General features: G+C 50.4%; 1 protein-coding gene across 1 annotated transcript in view; it reads right to left on the minus strand.

Annotated features, from left to right (window-relative positions):
* ABCC1 (ATP binding cassette subfamily C member 1 (ABCC1 blood group)) overlaps nucleotides 1-20721 on the minus strand; it is a 133862-nt gene that overhangs the window by 18440 nt on the left and 94701 nt on the right. Inside the window, exons 17-22 of the mRNA XM_037067651.1 lie at nucleotides 18888-19064; nucleotides 18174-18341; nucleotides 16252-16435; nucleotides 6153-6243; nucleotides 4055-4190; nucleotides 1911-2118 (exon numbers count right to left, since the gene is read on the minus strand). Coding sequence (XP_036923546.1) covers nucleotides 1911-2118; nucleotides 4055-4190; nucleotides 6153-6243; nucleotides 16252-16435; nucleotides 18174-18341; nucleotides 18888-19064 — 964 coding nt within the window. The remainder of the gene's footprint in view (nucleotides 1-1910; nucleotides 2119-4054; nucleotides 4191-6152; nucleotides 6244-16251; nucleotides 16436-18173; nucleotides 18342-18887; nucleotides 19065-20721) is intronic.

Genomic DNA, 20721 nt, shown 5'->3' on the forward strand with positions numbered 1-20721 from the left:
CAGGGCTGGGCCCCCAGCTTATATTAATTATAGTAGTGGCTACTATGTATTGAACACTTACTATATGCTAAGCACTGTACTGGAATTTTACATATAGCTAAGCCTTATGACCACTCCGTAGAAATTGGATTACTACACCTTTCACAGACAAGGACACTGAAGCTCAGGTGAATTCTGTTACCCTCAAAATTCTCAGCCAATCAGCAGCAGAGATGGGGTTCCACTGCAGGCAGCCTGCTCCAGATTCCTGCTCTCCATCGGTGGGTCTGCTACTCTACAGCAGCCCAGTGCGACAGAGCCTTGTGTGACAGAGGACACAGTCTCTACCTGTATCGTCCAACGCAGGAGCCATGAATCACATGTGGCTGCTGAGCACATGAAATGTGGCTACTGCAACGGAACTGAATTTTCACTTTTATTTAATTTAAATGAAAGGAAACTCAAATAGCCAACTGTGGCCAGTGACCACCATTACAGGACAGCACAGCTCCAGAACAGACACTGATGCTGTGTGAGCCCAGGTAAACATTCACACCCTCTCTGTGCCCCACCTCCCATCAATTATAATTTGGAGTCCACAGCCATTCACCCTAGGAGGGCATTATAGGGACTGAGAACTTTAAGACATCCATGTCTGCTCTTCTAGGTTTTTTCCGAAGCCATCTCCTAGAGTTCAGGAGGCATTTGTGGCTCCTCTGAACTACCCACAGAATGGCACCCACTCTTTCCAGAGAGGTGATTTCACAGGAATAGACAGGCTTGTATCCTCACCTCCTGAATCAAGGAAGAAACCTAGGAGGCAGGGCTAAAGTGAGGCTCTGGAGCCAACACTGTCAACTCTTGTCTCTGTTACCTCCCAGGTGTGGGACCCTTCACAAGTCACTTAACCTCTCTCTGTGCCTCAGTGTCCCCGTCTGTAACATGGGAATGATACATACCGCACTGTCACACACACACTTACTGTATATACCACGCACCACAGACACTGAATACACATGCACACACACCGACACAGAGCTTTAATGGGCGCACGAATACACAGCTGCTGCGCCAGGTGATGTGGTACTTAGGAGCGTGGGCTGTAAGCCACACTGCCTCGCTCACGGCTGCTCGGCCGCACACCAGCGTGTGGCTGGGGGCAACTTACTTAACCTCCCCGGGCATCAGTTTCTACATCTCTAAAGTGGGGGAAATACTAGCTCCCACCTCATGGGGTTGCTGCGAGGGTCACTAAAACAAGTTAAAACACATGAAAGTGTTTAGAACAGAACCAGGCACCTAGTAAATGCTCAGTAACCGCCAGCCGTTGGTGTTAATGCTGTTGTGCCTGGGACTCTCGTGGGACGAGAAGGGTGAACGGCAGCATCTGCCCACTCCTCACTGTTGACATTTGGGGCTGGGGAGTCCTCTGTTGTGGGACCTGCGCAGTGCACTGCAGGGTGCTTAGCAACACCTCTGGTCTCTAGATGCCAGGAGCACCCACCCCCCACTCAGAAGTGACAACCATAAGCATCTGCAGACATTGCCAAATGTCACCTGCACAGCAACACTACACACACGTTAGGAATTCTCACTCTCAGGCAGCAGGAAAAAGCCCACAAATGAGACTGTGCAGAAGCACCAATGTTTCAGGTGGCCTCTCTTCCTCAACTTCCTCATCTGTAAAATGGGCACAATGGAGCTTCCCTCTACCTTCTAGGGCCACATGAAACAAAGCATTTAAAAAACATTCATTCTACAAATATTTAAGTGTCTACTGTATGTCAGGTACCATTCATCTGGGTTTGGCTTGGTTGGGGGTCTACAAAACACTGACAAGTGGGGGGACCAATTCTCTAACAAAGCACAGAAGTGGTTCCAAGTGCCAAAATCAGAGGGAGTAGGGGAGGGTGCCAAGGGGCAGCTTCCACCTTGTGAGATGCCCAGGGCTCCATAGACGCTCAGCCGGACTTTAGTGTGCTCCTGGGTCCCGTTGACGATGGGGTCATCGGTCCACAGACTGAGCCAATAGTTGGAGGCCAGGGCGGCAACGTGGTTACACAAGAAAAGGAAGATGCTGAGAAAGGAGATGAAAAGTCCAATGGCCTTCATGTACTCCCAGTACACGGAGAACTTGACCTGGAGGCCATGGGAAAGAAAGCCTTTTACACAATGCACCACACCCATCCCAGGCCAGCACCTGTCTAGTTCAGTCCCTCCACCTACACTCACATCTACGACACCCGCCCCCTCGTCGTTTGACAAAGAAGGTCAGCAGCAGACAAAGCCAAGGTCTCTGCCCCTGCTGCGCTTGGTTTCCACAAACTCCAGGTATCTTTCCTTGTGTGTGCACTCACATCGTGTCAACCTCTCCAGGCTGAATTCTGCGTCACAAAACCCATGTCTGGGTTACCGTCTGGTTGAAAGGCAACAGTGAAAGATCAGAGGTCCTGTGTATAACTGAGTGCTTCCTGTTTTTAATTTTTTAAGTCTCTGTTCTTCAAACTCAAATTGTGGGAAGGGGTGCCAGAATAAAGAGCATTTTGGGGGGGACCACTTGGCTTCTCACGCAGCTGAGCTGCCTGCTACGCCTGAATGACTCGGGGACTCCTTCCGCATGGGCAGTGGGACATGGCAGCGTTGGAGGCAGAGGTGGCTGAATGGGCTGGATCCTGCTCCTCTTGGTCCTACTTTGGCAATTTATACCCCTCGCCCCTGTCTCCATTTTCCTGGTATAAAAAATGCAGGTAATCCTAAGACGCGTCTTCCCTGGAGGGTGGGATTCGACGGGCCTGGCATCTCTGGCCTTCCTTCTCAGGTCCTTGGTTCGGGGTCATTTCTCTGACTCCCTGGAGGGTCAGTGAGAGCAAAGGGGAAGGACACACTATAGCCACCTCTGCCCCTGGCCACAGGTGTGATGGCAAGATGAGGGGACAAGCTGGGGACACAGGGTCTCAGGAGATTCTGGACTCATCCAGGCAGGTCTGAGAAGAGTGTCCCACCCTCACATGTTGCCTTGACACCTTCCGTGAGTCGGTTGCCTTTCTTTATGTACTATTTTTATTTATTTCAAAAATGCTGCTCTCTGTTCTTAAACAAAAAAAAACCCCCACATTTATTTTTAAAAACACACTTCGGACCATTGCCACAAGTGGAAAACTACAGACACTTGGCCAATATAGATGATGGTAAAAACAAAGCACAAGACAACAAGAACTTTAACCCCACTCAGCGTGTGACAAAGGAAGGTTAGCAATTGTCAGTGGCAGAGACTCGAATGTCTGTGTCCCCCTAAAATTCATGTGTTGGAATTCTGGCCCCCAATGTGATGGCACCGGGGCTTGGGGCCTTTAGGAGGTGACTGGTTTTATGAAGGCGAATGGGGCCAGTGCTGTTATCAAAGGAGGCCTGAAAAGCCCTGTGCCACGTGAGGAGGCAGCAGGAAGATGGCCGGGCACGAACGAGGAGTCTCTCGCCAGCCTCCAAAAGTGTGAACGACAAATGTGCACTCTTCGTAAGTCCCCCGGTCTATGATATTCTTGCTACAGCAGCCCAAATGGACTAAGCCAGTCATTAAACTAAAGACAAGCTAGCAACCAACTATCTCAGTGATGTCATTATAAGGGCTAAAAGAGAAATCTAAAAAATGTTTCTCTGACTACGTAATTTCATATTCTTTAGCTCTGTGTCTATCACAGTCTGAAACTGTCTCACATAAAATGAAACCCCGCACGATAAGAAACCCTGATTTAAAGCAACCAGGTCACCTACTGCCATTGAGAGGTCCCCAGCTGCTCAAAGGAGGTGGCAGTGAGTACTGCAGAGGCTACAGAGGACCGCCCTGCAGTCGGGCTGCTAGGGTTCAAATCCTGGCTTTGCCACTCATCAGCCTTGACCTTGGGGAAGTCACCTAGGCTCTTGGGCCTCAGTTCCCAGCACTTAAAACAGTACTTCCACAGGCTCCTTGTGAGGAAGACATGAGCTAATAGAAACAGAGCCCTCTGTCCAGGGCCCAGCACACAATGACACGCCGTAAATGCCAACCTCCGCCCTCATTTAGGGGGCCAGCCCTCACCTGCCCCGTTTGAGCCTTGTCGGCCTCCATCATCTTCCAGGTGTCCTCCACGTCAGCCCCAGCGTTCTGCAGCTCGGCGGTGCTGCTGCGGTACCGGCTGACATCCCCGCTGTAGGAGGAGGAGCTGCTGAGCTGTCTGGGGAAAGCGAGGCACAAGGGTGTCAACCAGTGGGAGCCTGGGGCAGGGACAGCAGTCCCAGCAAAGTACCAAACCAGTTCAATCTTCTGATTTTACAGATGCAACCCAGAGAGGGGGAGGGCCGTGTGTCCAGGGCCCCATGAAAGAAGTGCTCCTTTGTGCAGGCATTATTCAAAAAAGCACTTCTTGCCCACTAGTGGTCATCAGCTTTATGCAGACCATCACAGATGATCACAGATTATGTGACCCAGAACTCTTTCCTGCGTGAGACAGTCATATACCCTGGGGACTTATAATCTTGGGGAATGACATACATTATGTGTGTGTGTGTGTGAGTAAGAGCACAGACCCACACGAGTGAGACCCATCTCAGTCACTGACTTCCCTGCCTCCTTGGTTTGCCTGCCTTGGTGAAGCAAGCACCCAGGCTGGAGAGACACTGGGAGCTGGGAGCTGAGGGCAGCCTCCAGGCTGCAGCCAGTTAGGAAATGAGGACCACGTCCAAGTACTTTGAAGTGAATCTGTCCCCAGCTGAGCCTTCAGTAAGACCCCAGCCTGGCCTTGGCTACCGCCTGTGAGAGACACTGAGCAGAGGTGCCAGCTAAGCCACACTGGACTCTCCAAGACACAGAAACCATGAGGTGACAAACCACTAAGGTGTGGTAATTTGTTATACAGCAATAGAAAATGAATACTCCCGCGTTCTACATGTGTCTTCAGTCTGCCCATGATCCTCCCCTGTGTGCGCCCCATCACCACCTGCCCCAGTATCCCAGGACCACCCGCACGCACGGCCTCATCTCGGCTGCTTCAGCACATGTTTAGATGGCAGCAACTGCGGCTGATTATGCCGACCCCCCGCCTGAATCTGGCAGTGTGTCCGCGACCCTTGCGTGACTCTGGGTGACGCTCTAAGTGCTTCACACACATACGCCTCACTCAACAGGCGCCCACCTCAACAGGTGCACTGAAAAAAAAAGGAAATGTTTTCATTTGTCCCGGATGACAAAAATCTGAGTCTGGGAGGGTCCTGGGCCAGGGCTACAAAGGCAGAGCTGCTCCTACCAATCTCCAACCCAGCCCCGTTTCTGTGAAATAGCCCCACCCCCAGAAGTGGGTCCAGGCAGCCCCAGCTCCCTCAATATAACTGCGTGCTGGTGGCACAAGACACTGGTCTACCGGCTTCACATTCACCGTACGGTATAAGCCTCACTACGACGCTGTGTGGTGGGTACAACAGTCCCTGTGTGACAGCTGAGAAAACTGAGGCACAGAGAGGTTAAGCAACAAAGTCCACAGAATGCAGGTGCCCCAAATACCCAATGACCTCACCAAACGCAACCTCCTTTAAAAGCCACAAAGTGTAGAACTGAGGAGGAGTGGCTCAGAGGCCGGACTTGGGTTCAAATCCCAGCTCAAATGCTCTCGAGCTTCTAAGCTGTGAGGAGCTCCCAATTTACTCATCTGAGAAATGGGAAGATGACAGCAACTACCTCCAGGTTCAGTGGACTGTACGGGGCTTGGTATTGTGCCAGGTCCTAATGGTGCATAAAATGTAGTGGTCACTATTACTGTGACTATTTTCAATTGAATGCTGGTTCTTAAAGCCCCAATCTTCCAGCCCCTCCAAGTGACTTGAGCATAAATCCACCCCATGTAGGGAACTTGAGAGTCAGAAGTCCAGCCCGATGGTTAAATCACAAGGCCTGCAGGGATCATGCCACCTGGTGGGAACAGTGCCAATCTCTTCCTTCAGTCTCCCTCTCCATGCTCTGGAGAGTGAGGTTCCCAGAGAACTGGGGGAGGAGGGGGAGGAGGCAGAAAGCCTGCACTTTCCTTGACCCTGAAGAGCTGAAGGCCTTTTTTGGTGGGTCGAGCCAAGCCACTGGCACCCTGTCCCTCCTCTCTCCCCACAGGCAGGGGGCAGAAACTGGCGCCTGCCTCCCTCCCTGTCCTTACCTCTGCACTTGCTTCCCGGCAGCGTCCGTCACCACCATGCCATTCTCCATTTGCCTCGTCTCTTTCCTTGGACCGCTCATGCCTGCTAATCCTGGCAGAAGATAGAGAAAGGGGAGATTGTGGTTTCAAAGGCCAATGTCAAAAACAAAGACAACAAAAAGCTGTCACTTTGTGGGGAGGTGGCAGACAACCTGGCCTTCAGGAAACTCAAAAAGCAAGACCTGCTCTGCTGAGGCCATAAGCAAGGAACCAGGTGGGGGGGAATGGGCACAGCCCTCTGGTCCTCAAACATCCCATGCAGGGTTGACACTCAAAATAAATAACAACCAGTTTTGACAGGGGTATCCTGTCATGCCAGGAGTTAACCCTTTGGTTGCATAATCACGGGTGGTCCAGAAAGTCTGGGGCAGGGGGTACGTGGGGCAGTGGCTGCTTCCCTGACAGGAAGGGATTTTTATAACTGATACGGCCACCATGGACACCAGCAGGGTATCTACCCAATCCCAGGAAGTACCCAGCCATCAACACTAATCACCTCCACGGTGATTGCTAACATTTATTGAGTGAGTGGTGGCCGCTGTACTGTGCTGAAATAAGTGATCTCCTTTAACCTTGCCAACCACTTGGTGAGACACTGATTACCCCAACTCTGCTCTGATCTCCTGACTCAGGTGCTGGGAGAAAAGAGAGCGTAAGGGAGAAGCATGACACGGGGCTCTGAAGAGACACCCTGGATGAGGAGGGGAGGGATGCAGGAGAGAAGTTACAAAGGGGGATAAATACGCAGCCAGGACAACCCTGGGAACATGCTGATGTGACATGCGTAACAGCAGAATCCAAAACAGCAGGCTCTCTGGGGTTAGAGCACAGGAAGACAATGAAGACAAAAAGCTAGGGCTCATTCTTGGGGTGAGGACGGGAGTCCCATGCCGTGATTCTCAACCTTGGCTGTGGGGACCCCATGCTGAGTTACAGCGCAGTCAGGTGTGAAGTGTTCTCTCACCTCCTAGCTGTGTGTACTGGGGAAGTAACAAACCTCTCAGCCTCAGCTACCACCTCTGCAAAATGGGAGTAAGAACGTACAAGTACATCTCCTTGTACACAGGGAGATGAATGAGCTGTGCCTGGTGCTTGGTAGGGCTAAGGCAGCATCGTGGTGCTTACCATTCATTACCTGTGTTGTGAGTGCACTAACGAGAGTTTGGCACACAGCTGGGATTGAGAGTCACTGCTTTAAACACTTCGTTTAATGTCAACATCTCCATTTTTAATCAACAAAACAAAACAAAACAAAACACTAAACCGAACAAAAAGAAAAGCGGAGACAGGCAGAGGCTCCATGCAGCGGCATGCTGCCCGTGGTCGTGCACACGCACAGCCTCCTGGGCCAGCCGGGCCTTGGCCAGCTCTCGCGGTGCAGGAGGGGATGCCCAGAGATGCCTGTCCTGTGGACAGATGCTTCGGAGAGCCCGGCTGCCCGGGCCACCCTCTGTAAGCCTCAACCTTCTCTTCTCCTCCTGCTCCTCCCTCAGCACCAGCCCCCAGGACCAGACAGCAGCCCCCTGTGGTTGCCTCCTATGGTCACCTCCCCTTCTCAGCCCACTGAGTTCACAGGCTGATGTGTAGGTGGCGGGGGGACAGGAAAACTCTCCTCTGCGAGGGGGGGGACTGAGAGTCCAAGAAGAGCAACAAGAAGGTATGTTGCCCACCACCCCATCTGCCTTCTTTGCAGAGGCTCAGCCCTCCCCTTCCTATGTCTGGGCAGGCCCATCTGTCAGGATGCCCCAGGCTCCCCCAGCCAAGGGTGGGGCCTTTGCCCAGGTCAGCTCACTGGCCCCACAAGGATCAAAGGTAGCTCCAACTGACGTGTCCTAAAGGAGTCTCATTCCCAGAGTTCATGCTTCCCAAGTCCTGATGTCCAGTTTTGCCTTTGGTTTCTGAGCTTCTGGCAAATTCCCTTGCTGTTAAGTGGCTAGTGTCAGCCTCTGTGGCTTGCAAAGGGGCTCTCTGCCAGGACCTTCGGCCACGCAATGCTGGTTATAGAAAGCAGGAGGGATGGGTCTGCACCAGCGGCCAGTTCCAGCCTTTACATCACCAGAGGGAGAGAGGGCAGACTTTCTGGCTGAAACTCTGCTGGAAGACATCCCTCCTCTGGGTGCCTATGGCCACCTGCAGTTACCCCAGCAGGTGCTCATCACCTGCACAGACCATCACCATGGCCTGCCTGCCAAGGTCCTGACCACGCCCAGGAGGTATGAGCAGCATAACAATCAGTCAGTAATAATCAAACTGTTGCCATGCATCGTCCATCCACCGTGTGCCAGGCATTCCACAACCAGGCACTCCTTCAAGGAGTGCTAGTCATGGTCATTTGACCTATGGGACAGCAAAGCTTAGCCAAGGTCACCCAGCTGATGAGCAGGAGAGCTAGAGATTCAAACTGTCCACCAGGAGGACACCTGGTGCCCACCAGGAAGCCTGGAACACAGTTGGTGCCCAATAAATGTTTACTGGCTGATCAATGGAGGGGGTGCAAGGGCAGACTTTCAAGGGCCCCCTCCCAGGCATGCAGTGACAGGACAAGTCTAACCCACACGTCGCTGACCTTCCTCTTCCTCGTCCACCGCTCTGCTGCCTGGGAATTCACAAGATCCAAGAAAGTGTTAAGAACTGAGGCAAAACTCCCTCCCTAAGCCCCCACTTTAAGCCCCCTGCCGGGATGGATGGAGGCATTCTCTTAAGGATGAAAGGCAAGGATGGCTGAGGGGCCTGCTGCACTTGTGCCTCAGTTTCCCTATCCCACATGTTCCGGGGAATCCCTGATAAGCACATTACATGAGACCAGGCCCTTCCTCTGAAAGCCAAAATTGTAAGAGTTTAAACAAAAAAAGGGCAGACCAACCTTCCCTCTTTACACCCATTTTCCCAGCAGCAAAGGTTAAGAAATAAAGTACCACGGCATGGCTGGGCAGGCAGGACAGCTGGGAGGCAGCCCAGGCCTCAGCTCCAGCTCACAGCCTTTGGCTCTCAGAGGACTCGAGGCCTGACTCTGGACCAGCTACGCATGGAGCCGAAAAGCGGGGAAGAGAAGGTAATTTGGCTCAGGTGTCACCCTGGACCCTCCCAGGCTAGAACAGGGACCCCTTTTCGGTGTTCCCAGAGCCTGCCATGCCTGCCTCCACCACCACGATGTCCGTAATTATTTAGTGCTTGTCTCGCCCATCAAACTGTGGGTGGACTGGGTCTCCTCCACTGCTCTACTCCTAGCACCACGTGCATCAGACGGCTGTGTGAGTTTACACAGGATGTGCACCACACAATTCAAGGGGCACCATCCCACACAGTGGCTCAAGTACCAGGCAAACACAGGCATCCTGTGCACACCTGATGGGCAGAGGACAGGCCAACGAATGAATGGCCAAGTGAACAAGCAGAGCTGACCTCCCGAAGCCAGAAGGGGCACCACATCAGCCACAGTGGTGCCATCTCATAGCCCACTGCCACAGAGCTGGTTTCCACACCCGCCCTGAGAGCAATGGGTAGTAAAATCAGCTCATCTTGTTCTCTAATCTGGGATAAGTACGCAGCTGGGTTAACGTCCAAAGCCCGCAGACCTGTACAGACCACTCACACAGGGAATGGCTCTGGCAATCAAACGGTAATTCACTCACTCAGCACGTTTACTGAGTATCTACTACGTGACAGTCACTGTTCTCAGTCCAGAGGTGACCAAAAAGCCCTCGTGGAGCTTAAATTCGAAGGGACATGGCAGGGGAGACACAATAAACAAACTAATAGATCCAAAATTTACTATCAGGTAAGTGATAAGCAACTACAAAGGAAAATAAGGCAGGGTGGTGGGGATATGATGTGATGTGATGTAATGTGACAATGATGTGATGAAATAATGTTTTTCTTATCCTCACCCAAGGACATTTTTCCATTGCTTGTTTTAGAGAGAGGGAAAGAGAGGGAAGGAGGGAGGGAGGGAGGGAGGGAGGGAGGGAGAGAAACGTTGATTGGTTGCCTCTCATAGGCTCCCTGACAGGGGATTGAACCCACAACCTTTCAGCTACGGGACAACACTCCAGCCAACTGGCCAGAACTGAAATAATAATTCTTGTTTTTTTACAAGAAACCTGTAATTCAATGAACGTTCCTTGAGGCCTCTAAGCACCAGGTATGGGGCTGTGATGACAATGCACCAGGCACCACCTCTGCCCTTGAACTTGAGTGCTGCCTGGGCTGTGTGCTCAGCCCGCTGCCGGCCCCCACAGTGGGCGCCTCACAGGCTCATTGTTTATTCAAGCGATGCTGCCTTTACTTAAGAAGGTTCTGGAACTCCGCCTGGGCAAGGGCCAGTAGGCAAACCTCCCTTAAGGGAAAGATCCAAGTCACCGCTTTATAGTCAACGCCTCATTTTTTACCAAAAACGGAAGTGACTGGCTGTATCACCCCACCCCCCACCCCGCCCCCGCACCATGCATTGGGCCCTGAAGGATCTTCATATTCAAAAGAGGAAGAAACACGGCTACTGAAGACAACGGAAAAGAATGTGCAGTCTGCAGACGGACTCTCCAGCAGCTGTGTGGTGTTTACGACAGACTGTAATCCAGGGAGGGGTTTATGGCCCGACTTGGTTGGGGGAAGGAAGGGCAGGAGACCTGATGAAGCGGGCGGGGGCCAGATCCAGTGCAGAGCTGCCCTCTCTTGTGCGGGGAGAGTGGAGGAGGCTCTTTTTCTTGGTTTGCTGTGCTTTTTGCAGTTTGCTATTGTCTGCAATGAGCATATGCTGATTTTATAATCAGTAAAAAAAAAAAAAAAATCTGAAGGGAAAAATTAGTCACAGGGTTGAAAGAAACTGCCAACAAGGTTGGGAAAAGTGGACGTTGTTGGAATCATGTTTTTTTTCCTCAAGAGAACAAGGGAAGGACCTGAGCAGCCTTAAGTTGGAGCGGAGTAGCTTCCTCACCTGAATGATGCTCTGCTGTTGGTGAGCAGGCGCGTGCTGTGTGTTGTAGGGTGTTTAACAGTATCTCTGGTCTCCACCTACTAGTTCCCACACCCCAGTCCCAGTTGTGACAACCAACCCCGCCTGCAGAGGTAGCCAAGCTCCCCTGAAAGGCATAAATGTTCCCCAGGGAAAACCAATGCTCTGGGTTTTAGGCTCCTAATAAAGAAACCAGAGTAAGTAAAAAGTTTCCTTCACTTTCCAGGTACAAAGGTTTTGAGCCAATACGTAAATCTCTTTTTGACACCCCCAAAAAACCTTTCTTCGAAATCAGTATAATGAATGTCTGTGGCGAGGGGCATCTCCCCACTCTAAGCCTGGTTCCTGTTACATCTCCCCCTTCGCTGCCCCAGTGAGAAAGAACCCCCCAAGCCAAACACTCCCCCATCAGCCTGGGTGTTCTAAAAAAGATCTGATTAAGTCAACAAGGAAAATAAAGTTTCCCTTTAGGAAGTGCCAAGAATGTGGTTCAAACAAATCCAAAGTCTTTGGCACTTGGTGCTGGCTAAGCAAGACTAGCCCTGATGCTGAGCCTTATCGCCGGGGAGGTAGGAATGGAGGGCGGCTGCCCAGTCTGGTTTCAGACACAAAGGCTGAGGACTGCTGTGTCCCGTCAGGAGGAGGCTGGGGAGCTGAATTGGGGAAATGACTCCACAGTGCTGCTAGGGTGGTGGACAGTATTTCCATCACCAAATTAAGTGCTGACGTGCACCAACAAAAAAAAAAAAAGGAAAGAGAAAAAAGAAATGGGCAGTGCTCCACATTCTGCATAAACTGCTTTGGACACGCCTGCAGCTGGGGAAGAAGGGAAGCGAGGGGAGAAAAGCCGTCTGTGGTGAGCAGAGTCTAAGGACATTCCCTGCTCACCTGGACAGGACGTGGACAGAGACCTCATTCTGGGGAAAAAGACTCAGTAAAACCCACATGTGTCGATCTGGAAAGCATTCAGGTTACTTTTGCCTCACTGGAGCTCACCAAGCAGGTTGGTGAAATACAGTGATCTCAGAGTAGCCACCACCCATTATGTGACCTCGGCTTGACTTGGGTTCAGAGGAAGGAGACTTCGCAGCAAGAGGAAACAGGCTAGACCTGAGGCAGAACTATCTAGCCACGAGAGCATGAACATGCAGAAACTCATTCCAACCACGGAATTTAACAGCTGAAGGGAAGGTCAGCTATCTCGCACCGGCAAAAGAAAACATTTTTAAAACTAAGGTTCATAGCGGCACTATTTATAATAGCCAAAAAATGAAACCAACTCAAAAATGTCCATCAGCTGACAAAGATAAATAAAATGAGATATGCTCACACAATGGCATATTACAGGGAACCTACCCGCGTGGGATGGCAAATGTAGCTCAGCCCTATGGGAAAGCCCATAGGGGTATGTCAGCACGCAGGACGCCAAACCCATGGATCAGGTCTCCTGTGGGAAACCAGGCCTGATTATACCTAGGCTGCTCTTGTTAAAACTCCCTCACTCTGAGTTCAGGCAGAAAATGCTTACTGTATATCTTTAAAGTAAGTCCCTGAAACCTGTGCTAATTCTCCCAAGGACTGAAGTGTAACCAGACCAATTACAGTTCCCTTGCACTGGCAACATTTTTTCCTTGTTAATCTGTAAGAAGTAATCGGTAACATCCTTTCTGTTGCTATCTGTAGAAAGTAATTACCTAAAGCAAACCTAAGTATAATGAAGGAAAACCTTCTTTGCTGTATGCTATTAGAAACCCAATAAAAGCTTGTCAAGGCAAGGGTCGGGGTGCTCTCTTGAGAGTGGCTGAGGCGCTCCGAGGCACTCCCCCCTTGACAGAGTAGCTGTGCTGTCCCTCTTCCTGCACAGGACTCGGCAGTCCATGTGAATTTGTCTCGTCTCATCCACAATGTCACGGACACTGAGGGCCAGTGTCTGCATCAGCATATTACTAAACTAAATAAAAAGAAATGAAGTACTGATACATGTTACCACATAGACAAACCTTGAAAACATCATGCTACTGAAGAAACCCAGTCACAAAACACCACGAGACAGAATCCCACATGTATGTTCAGAATGGACAAATCTGTAGACACAGCAAGTAGACTGGCGGTTGCCTAGGATTGGAGGGGCGGGGGGAAATGGAGAGTGACTGCTAATGAATTTGAGGTTTCCTTGAAGGCTGATGAAAATGTTCTGAAACTGACTGTGGGTGATGGCTCCATAACTCTGAATATACCAAAAGTTACTGGATTGTACACTTTCACTGGGTGAATTGTATGGTATTTGAATTGCATTACAGTAAGACACACACTAAAAACCACTAGGACCTCCGCAGCACACTCTAGTCAGAAGAACTCGCTCCCACCCCAGGCAGGCCTGGAGGCCACTCAAGCAGCAGAGGACTGGGGACCTGGGGACCTGGAGACCAGGCCTGAGAGCCACCTGCAGCCATCGAGTGACCTCAGACAAGTCGCTTCCTCTCTCTGACATTCAGTGGCTTTCCACTGCATTCAGACCAAAACCTAAACTCCTCACCCCGAAGGTTCAGGGGGGTGGCCCCCATCCTGTGCCTACCAAGGACAGAGCAACCTTCTTTTTGTTCCTTAAACAAACTGAGCTCATGCCTGAGGCCTCGGCCCTTGCTGTTCCCTAAGTCAGAACACTGCTCCTCACACTCTCTCCTTGTCGGCTCCTCTCCACGCCAAGGCCACTTCCTCAGAGGGCTTCTCTGAGCGCGCTGTCATGCCCCAGCACATTACCTTGCACTTTAAAAATTCACAGCACTTCATGCTGTGTGAAACCACCTATACTTACGGATTTGTTCGTTGCCTTCCTCTCCCACTAGATACTAAGCTCCGTGAGGATAGGGATTTGTCTATATGTTGTTCACCCGTCTCTCCAAAACCTAGAACAGGGCTGTTACTGGCCGAATTACATCCCCACCCATACCCAGATCCATATGTTGAAGTCCTAACCCCCAGGATATCAGAATGTGACCATATTTGAAGAAAAGGCCTTTGCAGACATCACTAGTTAAGATGAGGTCATTAGGCCCGGCCGGTGTGGCTCAGTGGATTGACTGCCGGCTTGCAAAGCAAAGGGTCACCAGTTAGATTCCCAGTCAGAGCACATGCCTGGGTTGCAGGCCAGGTCCCGGGTGGAGGGCGCATGAGAGGCAACCACACATTGATGCTTGTTTCCCTCTCCTTCTCTCTCCCTTTCCCCTCTCTAAAAATAAATAAATAAATAAATAGATTTTTTTAAAAGAGGGATGAGGTCATTAGGGTGGGCCCTAATCCTATATAAATGGTCTCCTTGTAAGACAGGGTACATTTAGAGACTGACACACAGGGAGAAAGCCTGTGAAGATGAAGGCAAATTGGGGAGGTGCTCAGACAAGCCAAGGAATGCTGGAGATTTCAGGCAAACCACCAGAAGCTGGAAAGAAACATGAACACATATTCCCTCACAGCCTTGGAAGGAACCAACCCCGCAAACACCTTGACCTCAGACTTCCGGCCTCCTGAACTGTGAGACAACACATTTCTGTTGTTTAAGCCACTCAGTTTGTGGTACTTTGTTACAGCAGCCCTAGGAAAATAATACGAGTACTTAACACAGAGTAGGTGCTCAATAAACATCTGTTACAGGACTAAATCAATGACTAGCAAGTAGCTTTCTTAGTGCTCAGCCCCTTTCACAGAGACAGGGCATCCACCGCCTGCTCCTGGCATAGAGGGACTAGTTTCTTTAAGCCTCCGTCTCCTCACAGTGACCTGGGAGTGACGACTCCACCTCCCCCATGAGTTGTTAAGAGGATTCGGCAAGACAACTTCTGCAGAGAACGGGGGCTCCAGCAGGAACTCTGTCTCAGCCGTGCACCTTCAGATCACAAACAGGCCGGTGACAACTTTGCCCAGGGGAGCTGGGCGACGTGGCAGCCCAGCGGCCCTGCCCTTACAGACAGTCTGTCTGAGACCTGTTTGGGCACCCAGTATATCCCAAACATGCCACAGAGGCTCAAGAAGTCTGTAATTAGCTCCTGGAGTAGGGAGATCAGGGAAGGGTAGTTGACCTCTGTGCAGTTCCACTTTTTTTTAGCAACAGCTGAAACCAAAGCCGAAAGGCATCAGATGACCTCTCCAAGTTAACACGGGCCCTGGCTCAGAGAAAAGAGGTGACAGAGAGCCGTCTGAGATGCCAGTCTGACCGAAAAAACACAGGGCAACCCGGAAAGGCTGCAAACCTATCCCTCGACTTCTAACCAACTGATAAGACAGAACAGGATTCTTAGAGGTCTTGCCCTATCTGCTCCAAATAAAGACAGGGTGAGGTCCCAGCCTAGAATTCAAAAGGCACCTCCCAGACGTCCCCGGTTTCAGAGTCCTGGCCTGAAAGGGGAGACAGGGAGAAAGGCAGCGACTGGAGAGTGGGCGGGCTCGCCCTGACCTGGCAGGTACCAAGGGCATGGGGGTAAAAGAGAAGCAACTCTTTCCAGGGGAGTAGTGACATCAGCTGCCATTTACTGAACCCTGTGTGCCAGGCACCAGGCCAGAGGCTTCACATAATACAGCACATTAAATCTACATCAAATGCTAAACTAAAAGACTGGTTTTGTTGTTACACTGCTTTATCAGTGAAGAAACTGAGGCTAAGAAGGGGCTTGAGGTCACACAGCTGGTAAGAGCTGAGGCTGGGATTCGAACCCAGGTCCTGCCAACTCCAAGCCCACACGCTCAACCACCTTGCCTTAGGACCCTCACATCTGGGTTAAGCCACATGTCACCAGCTTCTCACAGCCTCTTTGGAGCCAAGAGGACTATAATCATCACTGTCCCTATTTTTGTCACAAGGACCCTAAAGCTCAGAAGGCCCAGAGCCACACCACAGAAGAGTATTAGGTCTGCTGACCAGGCCATAAAGCACTAAGACCCTTTCCCAATTTAGCCTGAAAGGGTGAAAATGGTCCTTCCAGGTGGTTCCAGAGAGAGCCTGGCCTAGCCCCTGACACCCTGAGGAGCCTCTCAGTGGCTGACAGGAACCTCCTAGGGACAACTGAGGCCCTGCAAGGCGCCGCGCACACTGGAGGCACAGGCCACCCCCCCTACCGTCGTCCTGCTCCGTCTGCTCCTGCTCTGCGCTGGAGTATGCCCGCAGGAACTCGGCGAAGGCCCCGTCCTGGGCCAGCAGCTCCTGGTAGGAGCCCATCTCGGAGATCTTGCCACCACTCATGACGATGATGACATCCACCTGAGGCAGGTAGCTGATACCATGGGTGACCAGGAGCCGAGTCTGTGGGAAATGTGGAGACCGGGCAGGTCAGCACACGCATGTGAGAAGGAATCGCCCTGCACCTGGACAGCAGAGCTCCTGTCTGAAGGCAGATGCACACCTGGCACAGTCTGTGGATTCTTTCATTCGACACACGTGCCAGGGCCTGGGGTTGGGGGCCGTGGTAACAGGGAAGCCCTCAGGGAGCCCCGCACCCGACCCCAGGGCGGGGGCGGGGGCTGAAGGGCACGAGGAAAACACTGAGTGCCAGATGGTGACACGCAGCACAAGGCGGGCTGGGGCACCGAGGGTGGGCGCAGTGTTGCAACTTCAACGAGGGTGATGGGAAGGGGTATTTTTGAACAGAAATCTGAAGGATAAAAGGAGAAAGGGAACTAGGCATGTGTGGAAACATTTAAAGAATGACTCTGATGCAAAATAATTTGCACGTAGTGGCTTCATTTTTTAAGTAACCACCCATTCCCATGTGCCCACCCCCCAAAAAACCTTAAAATTTGTACATGTGTCTATTTTTTATCTAATGATCTGAAAGTCTGGGAAGACACTCATCAAACTATTCACATGAGTCGACAAACTTTTCTTAAAGGGCCAGATGGTGAATACTTTCAGCTTCACGGGCCCTTCTGTCTCGGTGGTGGCAGCAACCTCGGTGGCTGTGGTGTCATGGCCGTCACCCAGACACAAACCGAGGGGCCGGCGGTGTTCCCATGAAGCGTCTTCTATGGACACTGATATTCAAATTGACGCCATTTTTGTATGTCACAAAATTATTATTTTTCTTCAGATGTTTTCTGACCACTTAAAATGTAAAGCCCATTCGTAGCTTGAGGGCTGGTACTAAAAGAGCAGGCAGGCTGCTGGCGCTGGCCCTGGCCCTGGTCCTCGAGAGAGGAGGTGGGCGCGGGGCAGGGGACGGCCTTTCTGTTTTTACTTTACACAGACCCTTTACAGTCTTTGACTCTGTTACCATGGGCATGTGTGGCTTTGATAACAATTTTTTAATATTTAAAAATTATGCCTACATAGAATTGTTTGTGGTGTGTATGAGAATAGATTGAGTGGCACGATGCTCACTATATATATGACATGATAACCCTATCAAAAAAGTTTGTACACTCAGAAAAAAAAAACCTTGAAATACAAAAATCTCTAATCAGTGAGAAGATACATAATTGCTCTTGTTTTTCTTTTTTGTGTTTTTCTGAATCTGCTATATTTTTCTCATGGGCATGTGTTCTATTTTAATCAGTGCAAAAGAAAAGAAAGAACCAGTACTCCCACCTGTGATTCCTCTAAAAAATAAAATAAAAAGAGGACAGAAAATATTTCCCATCGGGTCAAGGTACTGTGGCAATTTTCCTGCTCCAAACCTCTGTCTTTTGGCCCACGGTCACTTCAGGAAGGAAGAAAGAGCTGCTTGCTCGGTCACAGGGGACCTTGGGGTGGGATTTCCTTCTACAGAGCCACCCCCATTTTTAAATCAGGAAGGAGGGCCTTTTTGGCCAAGTGGAGGCAATGACTTCAAATTAGTGCCAAGGACTTCCCCCCTTAATGACAGGAGCATGAAGGCCATCCTGGGAAGGCTTCCAAGGGAAACATTAGAAAAGTGTTCTGAAATCCAATTTAAAAAAGAGAAGAAAAACAGCCTGGGAAGTGCAGGACTCGTCAAGGGGACACATTCCGACTTAACCAAAGCACGAAAGAGCCGGACCTCGAGCCCCACCCCTTCCCCCAGTACCTTGTTCTTCAGCATCCCCTTGGGGCCAATCACATTTTCAAATATGTGTTTCCCCACGTGGGAGTCCACTGCCGACAGGGGGTCATCAAAGAGGTAGATGTCAGAGTCACAGTACACGGCCCGGGCCAGGCTCACGCGCTGCTTCTGGCCCCCGGACAAGTTCACGCCCTGGGGAGACACATGGCAGAAGGTGGGTTTGCTGGGAAACCTCAAGATATGCAGCGGGCAACCTGCCTGGGATGCACCCGACCCAGGCTGGAGACCCTGCAGGGAGGCAGCCTCCTCCTCCTCCTATGCAGCAGCAAAGGCATAAAACTGCACCTGCATGGATGTGTGTTCAAGTCCCACACAGGATTTAGCCTCTTAGCAAAATAGGTGGAAGAGAAAACCTGAGGCTCCAGGAAGCGGTTGAGAGAAGACCCAGGACATAGAGGGTGTTTAGCAAAGGGTGGCTGGTGGCACTGAGTAAGGCTGGCTACAGGAAAGGCTTCTGATCTCGGAGTTTGATGGAAGGCACCAGAGGATGTGGTAATGATGTCATTGTTGCTGTTACCCAGCAGAGTTACCCAGCGGAGCCCAGTCTGGGTCAGCCAATCACAGTCCACTCACATACCCACAAATAAGAGAATGAGTGTTCGAAGTCACTGAGATTTTTTGTGATTGTTACACAGCAATAGCTGACTGTCCCAAGGGCCATGCTGAAGTCATACTGACCTTCTCACCAATCTCTGTCCGGTCCCCGCTGGGCAGGATTTCCAGATCTGGGAGGAGGGCACAGGCTTCTATCACAGCTTTATAATACTGTTCCTGTAGCTGGCGTCCAAAAAGGATGTTTTCCCGGAGAGAATGGTTCTGAATCCAGGGTTGCTGGGGGACGTAGGCCACTGAGCCCTAGATGGCAAGCGGAGAAGAAAGCAAGGGACAGAGACACAGACTTGTTTTGGTTAACAAGACAGCACCCAGCTCACCTGTGTGCCAGAAAGGCCTGACTTCATAAGTGATTCTCATCCCATCCACTGTTTCAACAGCAGAGAAACTGAGTCCTAGAGGGCAATGGGTGCCAGAGACGAGATCAGAGCCCACACTGCCCAGTGTCAGGAGTTTGAGAGTTGAAACCCTCACTGGGGAGATTATAGTCATGTCTCTAATAAGTATTCACTGAATGCCTCCATTATTGAATAAAACTCCTGACTCCCCAAAATGGGAAATGCCTGACATGATTTAAAAAATTGAATGCTAAGAGGAGAAAAAACATAGGAGACCTTTAAACAGTCCTTTAAAAAGAAAGACTTAGTTAGGAACATCAGGAAAGCATTTCTTGAGAAAATTTCCTTGATGAAATTTAAGCAGGGACACCCATATCAAAACTGTCCATTTAGAAAGCAGTTGTGTCTTTATTTCCACATAATGTAAGGTGTCAAGAAGACCACAAGAACAGGGCTGGCACTCCCTTACCGGGGCAAAATAGCCAGTCACAAGTAAACCCGTAACCTTGTCAAACCAAATACTCAGCACACCCTCAAATTCCAGATCCATCACTTCTGTGTTTAAAGGCTTTTTTCCTTTAAAACTGTGGTTCTCCATGAGGGGTCACTGTTCTCCCCAGAGGCCATCTGAGAATGTCTGGAGACACTTTAAGCTGTCACAGCTGGAGGCTGCGGCTGGGATCTAGTGGGTCGAGGCCAGGGACGCTGCTCACCATCCTACAGTACAAAGGGCAGCCCCCAACAGGGAATTATCCAGCCCCAAATGTCAACAGTGCTGTGGTTGGGGAAACGCAGGGTTAACAGAACGCAGTGTGGGTTCTGCCATGATTTGTCATTTTCTTCCATTAACCTAGCTCACACTGCCTATTAATCTTACTTTATAACATACACTTGACAGCAATGATTGAATATTTCCTAAAACAAGTTAGATATTATTGGTTTGGACCCAACTGTGGTAATGAATACATTCTTCTAATGCATATTAGGCAAAAGGTCATTGTATAATCAACAAAGAAAAGATTTTGCACCGAAATAAAAATAATGGCATAACCAGCATTCCCAAAAGCAGAGTCCAAGAGACAATAGTTCCGAGGACATGAATAGCTGCTGCTGAGACAATGGAGAGGTGCAGGCAACTATGCCTGGGCCGTGCTGGCTTAACCTAAGTTAAATAGGTTCTTTTTCCCCTTGCAGGACTTCTCAGAGCCTTAGTTTATTTTAAGTCTCCAAGAGACAGGGAAGCAGAGTATGCAGTATTTCCCAAGCTTGTTTGAGCCGGGGAGGCTTTATTCCCAAAAGATCCTGCCGGATGAGTTTGCTGCAGAGCCCACTCCAGGTATAGCTGGTGTCAACAAAACATTGAGGGAAGTACTCCTGCATCAGGAAGAGGCCTTCTGGGGAACTAGCTGAATGCAAAACAAGGCTCTTGATTTCTAAAGGGCTCATTTGTTCACCAAAGCAGCCTCTTAGGCTCTCCCTTGAAGAATATACCAGCATAGTTCAAAGTACTTTGTGTATTTAAAAGCAATAAAACCAGTCTGTTTTAGTCCCATATTAAGAAT

The sequence above is a fragment of the Sturnira hondurensis genome, unplaced genomic scaffold (genome assembly GCF_014824575.4).
Source record: "Sturnira hondurensis isolate 20B ecotype Veracruz unplaced genomic scaffold, ASM1482457v3 Scaffold0017394, whole genome shotgun sequence".
NCBI lineage: Eukaryota > Metazoa > Chordata > Mammalia > Chiroptera > Phyllostomidae > Sturnira > Sturnira hondurensis.